Raw genomic sequence first — 14,054 nt, 5'->3', positions numbered from 1 at the left:
GGTGTAGTCTCGGACCTGTTATTCTCACCCATCTTCTGAAGCTCTTCTCTTACTCTGTCCCAGCTACTCACGGCCTTTCACTCAGCTCCTTCTGTACTCTACATGTTCTGACCCTGGGACCTTTCACTGATGCATCCCGCATGCCTCCATCCCAAACACTAACAGTGCTTCCCCCTTTACCTCTCTCAAGGTTTCACTTCAACATTCCTAAGCCCTTTAGTGGAGACTGTAAACTTTCAGCTCTCTCACACAATCCAGCTCCTCTCTACTGTCACCACAAGACAGACCATCTATTTCCTCGACACCTGTCACCTGTGCTCCCCCAAGAGTATAGAGTGGCTAGAGTATGGCACAAATAGGTATAATAAACATTTGAGAAGACTGTGAGAGAATGATAAGCACTTTCCCACACACAGTCTGTCTCCCCACCCCCACCCTAAATGTGATGTTAGGATACAGCTTAAGTAGCCTAGAACTCATAGCAATCCCCTGCCTCAGCTTCCAGAATGCTGAAATTCCAGGCCTGTACTACCATGTCTAACTTCCTTTTGGCTCTCTTGATAGAATGATTTGACCTATATGACAAGAGTTGATATCAATTAGTTGGCCAAACAATAGCAGAACATTGCTTGGGGGCCTGATAGGGATTATATTGGAAAGTTATGCATTGCTTGCTGTCTATTCTACAAGGGTAAAGCTGAGGAGTTTGGCACAGAAGCTATGATTTCCAGATATTTGCCTTCCAAGCCTTTTTTAGAGTAAGTTTGCCAACCTGTGATGCAAAGGCCGTTAGTGAAGGCTCAGGGTCAGTAGAGTCAGTGAGGTGCTACCTAGCTTCTCAGAAACCCTACCCAGCTCTTTAGTGGTGGGAATTAACTCCGACTCCTGAAAGAGACACTGCTGGGTGAGGCCATAGGAACTTACCTGTGTGCACCCTTGGCTGTTGCTGGGTGACGAGAGCCCATGGTTCTCTCTCTGAGCCCCAGAGGAGGAAGCCAGAAAGTAATGGTTGTTGGGTGATGGAGGCAGGCTGATGTGTTGCGGGCTCTTCAGGGCCCCTAGGGGCGAGTGCTGAGGGGAGCACTGGGGGCTGAGAAACGTGGACGAGAGTACATGGGTTTGACCTGAGGACTCCACACAGTGAGGCAGCAGCTGAGCAGTCTCACAGACCGGAGGGGGACTGTCAGAGCTGTGGCCCTGTCCCTTCCCAGATGCCTGCTGGGCTGCGAAGGGACAGCTAGAGACATCTTCCTGCTTGATGACGGTGGCCGAGAAGGGCAGTGGCTTCTGGTCGCTGCAGCCGCTCTTCTGCTTCTGCAGTTGCAGCCTCAGCTCTTCCACCTGCCGCTGCTCTTGTCGCAGCTTCCAGGTGAGCTGGTTGATCACCTTCTGCTTCTCCACCAGCATCTTGTCCTTCTCAGAGTCTAGCCCGTCAGGCTCGGAGGGGCCCGAGCCGCCATTCAGGCTGCTCAGTAGACTCTCATCCGTGCAGGCAGGCACTGGAGATGCATGCAGGCCGAAGCCGGGTGACGCATCTGTGAAGGTGTCTGGCAGGGACCCTGCAGCGGACAAGTCAGATGAGGCGGGGGAGATGGGTGGGCTGGAACTTGTGCTGCCAAAGTGGTAGAAGCCTGACGGGGAGGACTGATAACTGGGCAAGGTGTTGGGCGTGACAGGAAAGGTGACAGTTGTGATGTCCCCAAAGTTGGGCACAGGGTTGCCAGCACAATCCTGGAAGGGTCGAAGCCTGTCCACCAGTGCCGTCTTGGTGCCTGACACTGGCAAGCCCCGGATTCGAAGCTGTTGTCTTAACTCTGACACCTAAAGGAACATGGGGTCTGTCAGTGCAGTGTCCTGTGACAGTGTATTCATATTTGTTATTAAGGGAACTTTGAGACACACACATGGAACATATAACATCTACTTCTCTTTTAATATTTCTTTGTAATTACTCTCCTGCCTCTGATTTAAACCAATTTTATACAATTTTAACAACTCTTAAAAAGAAATGTTTTCACCTTATAAGTCCATCACAATGTGAAAATATTATGAGTTGGAAAACACCTAACTTGTGGAACAAGCCAGCTGAGCTTCGAGGACTGCACAGAGCGTCAGCCATTCCCAGAGGCCATCCCTGCTGCCCAACAGAAAAACCAACTGCTATCACTAGTCCAGGAATCAAAAATCAGTTCACATATGATGTGTAGGCAACACACATCATTTCACAACTCTGTATATAAAAAATAAACACACTTGGAGCCACTGTAGTGAAGACCACCCACGTCTTTTTCCATGGCCATAGTCAAGGGAATGCTTTTCTTAACCTAATGGTCAAGTCACCTAACCCACAGCTCTCCAAACCCATCTCAGCCTGCTTGATGTCTGCGGGAGAATGGTGTCTTCCTCGGTTTAGATACACAAGTCTAACAGTAATCCAAAACAATTACCAGGCGTTCTGGCTTCTTCTACCTCGGGCTCATCCCCAGATCTAAACATATACCTGCTCACTGAAGGGCTTGATAGAAAACACAGATTGCGGACCTTTCTGGAGTTCAGTAGGTCTGGGATGGGGACCAGGATCTTCCATTTATACCAGTCCCAGAGAGAGACATGTATGCCACTGATCTGATACCAGACTTTGAGAATAAGACTTTATATGAGGAAGAGAGACATGGGGAAGATTATGCACATGTATATGCAAATATGTATCTGTTCAGGAGATGGAACCCAGGGCTTGCACATGGTAGACTACTTGTCTACTCTTGAGTTACCCTCCAATTCCTCAGCCTCTGGGGTTTGAGTTTTGTTTTCATTTTGTCTGGCTGGCCTCTGACTCTCAGTCCTCTGGTCCCACCTCCTCAGTGTTGGGATTAAAGACATACCTACCATGGTATGGTAGGTATATGTTTGGTCCATTAATTTTCATGACAGGGTGGGTAGAAATGGCATATTGAAGAAAATACTTGTTGGTAAAACCAGACCATTCCTGGTCTTAGCTTCTTTCTCCTCCAGGCTCTCTTTGAAGTGGGTTATTGTCCCTGACTTATACATTTTTGCAAGGGCATAGTGCCTGAAAAATGGTTTGCAATATAAGGCCATTATTATTATATTGATACACATGTAGTTAATTAAGTGCCACATTTTTATAATGTCCACAAGTTGTAAACTATGAAATATATACAAGCATGAGAACTGGTTAAATAAAAATTATTACAAATGATGAGGTACCAAAGTTCCACTAAAATTAAAGCTATGAAAGTTTTTTGACCTTGTGTGAAGAATAATTGTGTATAGTTTATTGTTAACTGAAAGAACATTTAAGATACTATTTTAAATAAATTAAATAATGTGTGAATACATTTAAACTTATGTTTGCTTATAAAATTATCAAGTGAACATATGCTAGAATGCTTGCTAGTGTATTCTTTATTGAATTTACTAAATTGTCCATGTAGACATATCACTCCTAGATTAAGGCAGGAAGCATATTAAATGCCTAAGATCCAATGATTCTATAAAACAGAAGAATACATAGGGAAAACTTTCTGTTGGGACAGAGCTTTTGAACATAAAAAGCAAATGAATTAATCATAAAAATATCCATAACCAAAATTTAAACCAAAATCAAAAAGCAAACAAAAACGCAAATTCTAATAGCAACCCCTGGAAGGAGATCCACGGCAGGAGAAAGAATAAGTTGCCAAAATGAGAACACATCAAGTGTGCCTATCGTTATAAGGGGAGGGGGATGGAAGAGTGGCTCTACATGTTAGAGCACACGTTGCTTTTGCAGAGGACCCAGATTTGATTCCCAGCACCCACATGGCAGTCCAAAACCACCACATGGAACACATGTACACACGAGGGTGAAACACTCATACATATAAAACAAATGAAAGCAAGCAACACTTAACAACAACAAAAAGCTGAGAAAAAATAGGCACTGCATCTGACCCAGCTCTTTATTAACAAAACACAGTTTTTAAAAGTCTCATAATACATGTGCATGGCCATTAGTATTGTAAGGAGTAATGCAATTAAAATAAAAGGTATGTTTTGATTCACCCAATAACAGGTAAATGAGTTGGAGGGTTTGAGTGCGAGCAAAGCGTCAGTGAGATAAACTTACAATAAGTGAACTGGGGGACTTAACTGTCCTCCTGTTTAAGGTCTCTGCAAACAGCAGCCCAACAATGTCTGCAAGCTGATGAGATGTGTACTCTCTCTTCTCCTGCATCACCGAGCTGGGGGCTGCCTCTTAATGTGCACTGGGACACCTGTGGGCAAGTTCACTTTGCAGTGGAGCCGCTTTAACATATGACTCTACAGCAGATTGTTCAGGAGAGAGAAATCTGGCCATATCCTTCAAGATCATTAAAGAATATTAATGTGGTAAGGATTTTTGGTGTTTTTTTTGGGGGGGGGTGTTTGTTTTATTTGAGACAGTGTTTCTCTGTGTAGCTCTGGCTGCCCTGGTACTCAATTTAGACCAGGCTTACTTTCAACTCATTTAGATCTTCCTGCTTCTGCCTCCTGTGTGCTAGGACTAAAGGTAAGCACCACCACACCTGGCTTAAAAAAATTAGTGTATTTTAAACCAGAAATTTAATGGGTGCATAGTTATCTGAGAGAAATGATCAGAGAAGATAGTAGATGTACGTACAGTCCACTGATATCCTATTCTGAATAGCAAAACATTTGGCAGCAAGTTCCATGTCCAGGAGTGGAATGCTAGCTAGGCGATAGGGTGATTTGCTGTTATTAAGAATATAACTTTCATTGAATATTAAAAGTTATGGAAAATATTCATGGTGTGCTAAGGAAAGCATGTCAGACATTTATGGGCAGCATAATTTTTTAAAAGTAGTTGTTGTCAAGCAAGATGTGTTCACATGCATTTCAGGCTGGGAGAAACATAACGTCATGTTTTCTCTGCCTCTTGTCTATTAAAATGCCATTTACATTGCTATATGTGATCGCATTTCAACTTTAAAATGTCACTTTCCAACCACGAGGAGCTCTGAGAAAGCTCCGCAGCCACTCTCACTGGCGGCCAGTGTGCTGCTTCTCCTCAGAGTCTTGCTGGACAATTTTTTTTTTCCTTTCAAATTTCCTGGTTTGAAAAAGTGCAAGATAGCAACTCATTATTGTTTTAATTTTGAGTTACTTAAAATTAATGAGTTCTACACTTATTTTTAGAATCTGTTCTTGCACCGAATAATTTAGGCTACATTATTAAATAATGCAGATCACAGTCTAAAATAAAATGAATACTTGTTGAGTTCAGTTCCCTTAAAATGTCAGATCATTTGGCCATGTGGGCTTGCTTGAGATGAAGGCTTGTGCATCTGTCTCCTCTGCACTCAATGGTGGTCTAATTATTGGTAGCTTTAAGATCAATTATTATGGAAGAATTCTAACATACTCAAAAGGAGATAGAAAAGCACAAGGAACTCATATATCATCAAACAACCTCAGTAATTGTCAACTGATGCTGATCTTTCTTCCTTTTCTACTTCTCTTAAATTGTTTTGAGGCCAATTATATGATTTAATTAGTAAACAGCTTTGTATCTGCCTTCAAAATAAAGGAGCTCTTAAACACATTAACAATAGCACTATCTACCTCACCTTAGAATGGACAGTTTCTTAATTTTCATCAAATACTTTTCCAAGTTTTTGAAATTCTTGGTTCTTTCCCCCACTCTCCCTCACATTCAATTTATTTAGAAATTAGATTTTAAAATCAATGTTCTTTATGAAAAACTTCTCTCTGTCGGTCTGTCTGTCTGTCTGTCCGTCTCTCTCTCTCTCTCTGTGTGTGTGTGTGTGTGTGTGCGCGCGTGCGCGCGCGCGCGCGCGCCACGCCAGAAGCAACCTCAGGGTTTTTTTTCTTGTGTGTCTGTCTGTCTTCCCCCTTTCTAAGACAGGGTCTGTCATTTTCCTGGAGATCACACAACTGAGTTAGACTTGCTGGCCAGAGGGCACCAGAGATCCCTGTGTCTGCCTCACTGCTGGGGTGCTGGTGGTCCTGGGGATCAAACTCTGGTCCCCATGGTTCTGTGGCAAGCACTTTCTCCACAGGGCTATCTCCCCAGTCCTGGTAACTCTGTAAGGAGAAACCCAACTCCTCTCGGTGCTCTTGACTTTTACACTGTGAAACATTTACCGGAGAACCACCAGCTATACTGTATCACCTTCCCACCTTCCTAAATCCCCATTCCATCCTTCCACAGAGGCCAGTGTACCTTTAGTCCCTGTCCTGCCTCCTCCCACTTCTTCCCACTCATTGGTGTTTCTCTCCCACGATCTCATTCACTTTGCTAGTGTCAGCTTTGCTCGCTTTGCCAGGGATTCTGGTTCCTGACCCCATGCCCTGCAGCACACAGCTGACCTGAGTGAGGTTAATGTGTTTCCTCTCCTAGAAATGGGCTAGGTTTGGTCTTGGTTGGTAGTCAGCATTCCCATCCTGCATGAGCCCGTCTCTGATCCTTCTTCAACCCTGCGATTCTGCCCTTGGTATAACTTTCCCAGGACTCAGGGACATGTCTTCTCACACACCAAGTGAGTGGTCTCATCCGGTCAAGTTTCCTCCCTTCAGCCTTCATTTTTCCCTTCTAATCTTTCACAGCAATGGCAAAGCCTTTGCTATCAGTCACTTCAACTAAAGCCCATTCATCATTTATAAATTGACTAACTTGCTTGCCATTGAATCTCTTCAAGACTCTGGCTTTTAATTTTTAATTTTTAAAAACTTGGATGATAAGATTGACCTAACCAGATAGGAATATACATTGTATTTAAATATACATTTAAATACAAGAAGTATTAAAAAAAAAAACAAAACTTCTAGCTACTGTCACTAAGACCACCATGTTCTTGACCTGTCCTAATTATGTGATTGCCACCAATCAATGATTCTGGTCTTGGGCACACAGAGGGAACCACTTTTGGGAACTCTCCTCTGCTTAATGGCACTAGAAGTTCTAGATTGTGTTTTCTCTGGGGCTTTCCAGCCATGGAAGTAGTCCTTCCTATGGTCCTTCTGGGTCCTGATAACTTGCATTCTGGCTCTGTGCCTATTCAAGGGAGTTAAGACAAATTCATCAGTTATCTGAGCCATTGCTGCTGGCTCATTTAGTGTAATGCTTTCAAGATAAGATGACATCTTTTAGCTCTGTGGATTTATGACTTGGGGGACAGAGGGGCTGACCTCATGGCTCCAAAGGGTATTTTTTATAAATCTAGCATCTTCACATAGGTGTGTAGGTGTCAGAAAAAAACACAAGCCTAGCGGGAACTGTAAAAGAAATAGAGGAACCTTTGATATCAGAATTGTCTTATTGGCTCTTGGCGGCCATTGGGATAGTCTCCATTTGGAATCACTACTATTCTCTAGCCCACAAAAATAAAATTAAGGACTGGGGGTGGAAGTGAGGGTAATAATGAAGACTGGTGATGGAGAAATGGCAAGGACTGGCTCAGTGAGATCTATGAAGATTATTGCGGATGCAGGATTACAATATGACTTAGGAGAGCAGTAGGTAGTGTGGGAACCAGACAAACAAGTGTCATCCCTGGCAATCTGATGAGCGTGTGGATAAGGTTCATATGCTGCAGAGACTGTGTCTCTCCTGCTCTGTCTCCATATGGATACCGGACAGAAGGGGAACATGTCGATCTTGAGGAGTGCTTTGGAACATACCAGGTTCAACTAGAAACCTAGTGTCATTTGAGGAACTATAGGTCCATGTGCTCTGTGATCTGTAGTCAATCTCTAGCATGCGTGTTCCATCTAATAAGCTGTGCTATCAGGGCAGAAGTCCTCAGATTTGGGAATGTAAGAGGAAATTGTTTTAAATTGTATTGTGGACAGAGGGTGGCTACCATGGTTTCTTATTCAGTGAGGAGCAAGATACAATTGGATAAAAGAACTCAAACCACTCAGCTTCCACCAGCATACTCTGCACTTCCTAATGGAAAGGTGATTTTAAAATGTAAAAACGTTAGGAAGAACTGTAGCCATGTCAGCAATAGCAACTGTTCTGAACAACATGAAGAGCAATCCCTGCGGGGGCTCTGTTTCCCCGTTTCACCAGAGATAGCCAAAGATTCATCTTAAAATTGACCATTCCTTTAGAACATTCTGGAAGCTTTATAAGTTGCACACCTCTCCTCTGTGCTAAGCTCTATTCTGACTGTTTCTTCTTTGTAACTCATTTCTGCTAATGAGAAATCTCAGGTGCAGCAGAAAAGAGCAGATCGCTCTAACAGCCTGGGGAGGCTGAGGCAGGACCGGAAGGTTTGAGTTTAGTTATTGCACCACAAATTCTCTAACACCCATTGGTCTTTCCCATGCCGTCTCCCACTTCTACATTTTACTCAAGAAAAAAATCAGGTCAAATTGTATACCTTGAGATCATCCAGGTTTGGTGGAAGCGGGCCTGGCTTGAGAGAGGAGACACCAGTTTGTCCAGAAATGCTATTTTTGACAGGGGATAGAGGAGTATTGCTCAATGGTGTTGAGGAAGAATTCGTATTTCTGGTCATCTGTTCATTTGGTTCTCTGAAAAACAAAAGGAGCTTACAGTATAAGACAGTCAGACCTGTGTGGGTGGAGCTTGGGACAAGTCACAAAGGAATCACCTCTGTGGTCAGTGAGTGAGGTAACAAATCAGTAGAAGAGGCTGGGAGAGGGGAACCGATCATGTAGACAGCACATGCAGAAAATTCCCAGCTTCATTCCCAGGACACTGACAGGCATGCTGGAGTCTAGGGCACAGGGAAGCATGCAGGTCCACACATGACCTAGCTGAGGCAATGTTCCCGAGAGGTCTGAGCATGGTGTATGGATCTCAACCATGCTCAGCTTTAGATATAATTGGGGGGTGGGGCGAAGTCAGGTGAAACAATCCTTGGGTTAACTATGTGGGTGAGGATGTTGACCATGAAGAATATGAATAGGACCTGGCAATACAGGCGCACAGCCTGGGCTCAGGGGCCAGTCTCAAAAGTAACATAGCTCTTTAGTAGTGACCTCAAACTGCCAGAAAAATCAATTCTGCATTCTTGGACATTCCACAGTTTAATTTGGAAGCACTAAGAGTTTCCCTTTCCACTAAAGAACCTTGATTTATTTGCTTCCTCCTAGCCCTATGGTCCTGACAATGTATGCATGCTTTTGAAAAGGAGTCATAGGCCAAACATGTCAGAGAAGGACATGATGTAATACAGGATGTACTGGTCCCAAGCATCTGATACCACAGGCCTTAGACAGAGACGGCATCCTCTACCTCTGTCCGGAAGCCCCTACCTCAGCTGGAGGTACTCACTTCACGTGTGTTTGGTGCATCCCAGGGTAGCTGAACCGCTGCTGCTGCTGCTGCTGCTGCTGTTGTTGTTGCTGCTGCTGCTGTTGCTGCTGCTGGCTGAGAATCTGTAGCTGCAGGAATAGCTGCTGTTGCTGGAGCAGCCGGGCGTAGGCAGAGTCCATGGGTGGGGGGGACTTCTCTGCCTTCTGGTCTGGGGGGATGTACTGATGGTATTTGAGCTTCTTCACCTTTGGTTTGGGGTCTTTGGGTTTTTTGTGACGGTTCTTACTATCACCCAAAGACTTGGACTGCAAAGAGAACAGAAACATGGCCTATGTTGTAAGTGATGGTTAGAAGGTTTTTTCTCGGGGGCTAGAGAGGTGGCTTAGCGGTTAAGAGCACTGACTGCTCTTCCAAAGGTCCTGAGTTCAAATCCCAGCAACCACATGGTGGCTCACAACCATTCATAGTGAGATCTGATGCCCTCTTCTGGTGTGTATTTACATATATAATAAATAAATCTTTTTTTTTTTTAAAGAAGGTTTTTCCTCAAATTCTGGGAATGCAGTAAGGCATGGTGCATAGTTCTCAATAGTGTTCATGTATCAGGTGAACAGATTTGACAAATCACCATGCTCATGCCACATGGGCACCTTACACCTTACAGGGCTCTTGGAGCATTCATGGAGTAGGAGTTCAGTGAAAATGTACATTTCAATAGCCTATGTAAAGCTATAGATAGCTTAGCATTCTGGTGTGTGCAGGGGTCACTCCTGAGAGTGTATGGAAGCACTTCAAGTTAAACACATGGAAAGTTGACTTGCTAATGATGTGAGCTTAGATGAAATTAACATCATGTCTGCAGACCCAGAATGTGGTTCTCAAGCTGAAATACACCTGTAGACTTGCCTTCCTTCACTTTCAACACCCATATCTGGCAGGAAGCCACACCTTCTGAAATACTAATCCTTTACTATGAGGAGGGCTACCCACCCACCACACCTTTTCCAGGAGTCACACACCAGACACTATCAACTGCACACAGTATGGTGCAGAGGGAGTAAGGGTACAACCTTGGGACTTACGAGAAATGTTTGAATATTAATATAAGTTTACTATATATAAGCTTCATCACATATAAGATGAAGAAAATATTAGTTTGTATCTTAATGTTCATTATAAAGAACATAAAAAGGTCATCGTAGGAGCAGGCTTAAGAAATAAAAGCACTAGCTGCCAAGCCTTGAGTAAAGATTTGAGTTCCACTAGTTGTCTTCCAGCCCCACACATATGCTGTGGCATACATGCATGTGTTGTGGTATACTTACACACACACACACACACACACACACACACAGGGAGTGTTTTCTAGTAAAAAGGGTCTTTTTGAGGGATAATTCTATGCATAACCTTCTCTGGGAATCAAAGGACCCTCATGTATTAAGAAGCAATAAGTCTATTGTCATGGAGTAGTCAAAACAGATTTTATGGAAGGTGGTTCAAAGGAAGAGCATGGGCCGCAAGTTGTAAGGAAAGTGTAGTACCATCATTGTACAGAAGAGGGAGCTCCTGAATAGCTGGCAGGCACAGTCTCTGGAGCAGCCTCCAGAAGTCAATTACAAGAAGCACATTTGAGTGTGACCTCCAGGGAGTCTGCAACATTCCTTCTTTCCTGACTCAGGCACCTTGTAAGCTGCGGGCACCTTTGTTTTCTGAGTCTTCCTCTCTGAGACTAATGAATAATGATTGGGGATATTTCTGTGAGTGTGGTGGCTTTATTTCACTGTACTGTTAATCAATTGGCTTTCTGGTTAATTAATCATACTTTTGGGCGAGTCTCTGCAGGGTCTGGTGACCTCCCAACTTAGCTGCTGCTCAGGCCTCATCCAGTCAAGGCTTGCTTTGATGGGTAAAGCCTGCTGCTGGCTCAACGGTGCTGAAGATGCTTTTGTTCCTCTATATTGTCTTAGCACAGGCACTGGGAACATTCCAGAAGATAGTGTGTAACTAATGTTATTGACATAACACACCTGTGCCGTCTCACTCTTTCTGTGAGCATAGGAGATGCTTGTTCCCTATTTGCAATTTTTTCTCTTTACACTCACAGGACACAGAAGATGCACACATGCATTTTCCTAAGGGCGGACCAGGGATAGATCCACTGTGGCGTTCAAATCCCAGGCTGCAGGACTCATCAACCGGAAAGAGGAAGGGGGAGTAGTACCGTATGGCTAGAAACTCCAAGACTTCTGAATGCAGCACTGATTCAAATCTGCTCACACACACACACACACACACACACACACACACACACCTTTACTAAACTGCAGGAGATAGCTCTCCATCACAGCATCCAGGTCTCCTAACCACCTATGCAACCTCCTGCCTCCTTTCCCTTCAGCTTGCTGCCACCTACAACAGCCTTACTTTCAAAGCTGGTTCCATCTGGGGAAGTTTGAATGTTGGGGGTACAGGACAGTGGTCGCATCACTATTGAGGGAGGGAGGGACATTAGAACCTAACCTTCATTCCCTTGCTAGGCAGGGGAGCCCCTTTTATTTTTGATGTAAATTGCGAGGAACATTTTTATACACTCACACTTTTGTGTGAACATCATCTTCTGTCCAGTCCCATAAAACCCCACTGCTCCCAAATGCATGCCTTGCCACTAAGCAATCGCTCCACACTCTCCCCTCTTTACAACTCCCAATCTTGTTAAATTAGGACATTTATCTTGGACATTTGTATCCACGAAACCCCGTTGAATGTGTTTTGGACATCTATATACATGAAACCACATTGAGCACATTCTGTGTCTGTCCTCTCGTGCTTGACATGATGTTTTCAAGGTTAGTTCATCTTGGGGCAATGTCAATATAGCATCATTTTTATGGCAGGTGTCAATATGGCATCCCTTTTTCATGACTGAATAATATTCAGTGGCCTGGCTCCACCATCACTTCATTCACCCATCAGTTGGTGTGCATTTGGGTTGGTTCAACCTTGCAAATATGGCAAATAGTGTTTCTGTGAAGATTCCATGAAGAATTTTTAGTTCTTCTAGGTGTATAGCAGTGGCTGGACCATGTGGTAAATCTATACTTAAGTCACTGAGGAAATAACAAACCTTTCCACAGCAGCACATTCAGGCCTGCCGTGGGTGGGGATTCCAGCTTTCTTACATCTTTGTAGACATTTGTTGTTGCCCTGGTTTTGATGGATGCTAGTCTGGTGCACAGGAAAGGTTATCTCATTGGGTTTTAACTTTGCACCTCCCTAAGGACTACCCACATTAAGACTATTTTCGTGTGCTTCTTGAAAACTCCAATAGTTCTAGAGGGATATCTGTCCAAACCTCTGCACATCTTTCATACTTGCACAAGACACTGTGATGGTTCACAATGGTCTGAAAGTCCAGCTAGACTATAGAAGATGAGGTGATGTTCTTACTGCTCTGGATGTGTTTTACAATCCTTACAAATCTCATGTGCATTGCAGTCAGCTGTATCTTTCTTCAGGGTGAACCTAAGAAATCTTCATGTTTTATTTTCTATTGAGTAGCCCAGGCTAACCATGAACTCACTGAGATTTTCCCTTCTGAGTACTAGGATCGCAAGAATATACCACCTTGTCTGGCTCATAAACTCCAAGCCACTGAGATACTGACTGAGCTCTATTCCCAGTACAGACAGGCTCCCCCAGGACTGTGCGTACATGCATCAATGGCATATGCCACTTTGTGACTTTTCTAGTTGTCTGAACCTGCATCTGGTTCCATATAAGTCTCCCCATGTCCACAGAACTGCCTTGCAAAGCTAGGCTTTAGGGAGCCTGCCCTCGGTAGAGGTTGGGAGCTAGACTAGTCCATACCTTTACAGCAGTATGCACAGGAATCGGGGTGCTGAGAGGGCCGAGAACCTGCTTCCCAGAGTCTGACTGGTTGTTTGGCTGGGAGGCTGCATCATTCTTGTCACTTTCTGAGCCAGGAACGAGATCCTGAAATCCAAATTGTAGTGTTACCAAGGCACAAGAACAGGGCTGCTGCATCACTCAGCTGATGCCCTTCTGCGTTTGCCCCAGCTTCCTGTCCTGGGAATATCAGGTGCTCCCTATAGGAGGACATCCTAGTATGTCCCCCACTTCAAGGATACCTCTGAGAGATAAAGGGAAAATGTCAATACCAATTCTAGAAGATGGAATGTACTCCTGGTTTGATCTGGGCAAATTGGGACATCTGGTCACCCTAAAGGGGAGCTCTACATAATAATGAGATTGAGAAAGAAAGGAGAGTGGTTGCAGAAGTTCTGAGAAAATAGGAGAACAAGCAAAATGGGGGAAGGGCATGTCTGCATAAGCAGGAATAATGCCTATGGAGGTGTGCAAATGTATGTGTAAAAGGAGAACTACATGTTTCTCATTGGAGTAGGAGTGTCTAAATGTGTGCATGTGTGTATATGGATAGAATTATGAATATGAGTGTCAGAGTGTAGTAATATGTGTGAGTGTATACATGTGTATTTGTAAACATTCATGCCTCTTTGTTGGCCATATATTTGTGCATGCATATGCACACATGTTTGTGAATATATGCATGTACATGTCTTTGTGAATATAGTGATCTATAAATATACATAGTGATCTACAAATATTTGTAGATCATACTTATTTGCAGTAATAAGTATGAGTACCTTCCTAGGCATGTGCACACATGTATGTGTACATATATGCTGATTATATGTGTATA

The 14,054-nt window shown here is 43.8% G+C and overlaps 1 protein-coding gene across 1 annotated transcript in view; it reads right to left on the bottom strand.

Annotated features, from left to right (window-relative positions):
* Positions 1-14,054, bottom strand: part of Myocd (myocardin) — a 46,583-nt gene that overhangs the window by 7,651 nt on the left and 24,878 nt on the right. The window contains exons 5-8 of the mRNA XM_052197355.1: positions 13,181-13,306; positions 9,332-9,618; positions 8,412-8,565; positions 925-1,821 (exon numbers count right to left, since the gene is read on the bottom strand). Coding sequence (XP_052053315.1) covers positions 925-1,821; positions 8,412-8,565; positions 9,332-9,618; positions 13,181-13,306 — 1,464 coding nt within the window. The remainder of the gene's footprint in view (positions 1-924; positions 1,822-8,411; positions 8,566-9,331; positions 9,619-13,180; positions 13,307-14,054) is intronic.

The sequence above is a fragment of the Apodemus sylvaticus genome, chromosome 10 (assembly GCF_947179515.1).
Source record: "Apodemus sylvaticus chromosome 10, mApoSyl1.1, whole genome shotgun sequence".
Lineage (NCBI taxonomy): Eukaryota > Metazoa > Chordata > Mammalia > Rodentia > Muridae > Apodemus > Apodemus sylvaticus.
This window is presented reverse-complemented; position numbering and strand designations above follow the sequence as displayed.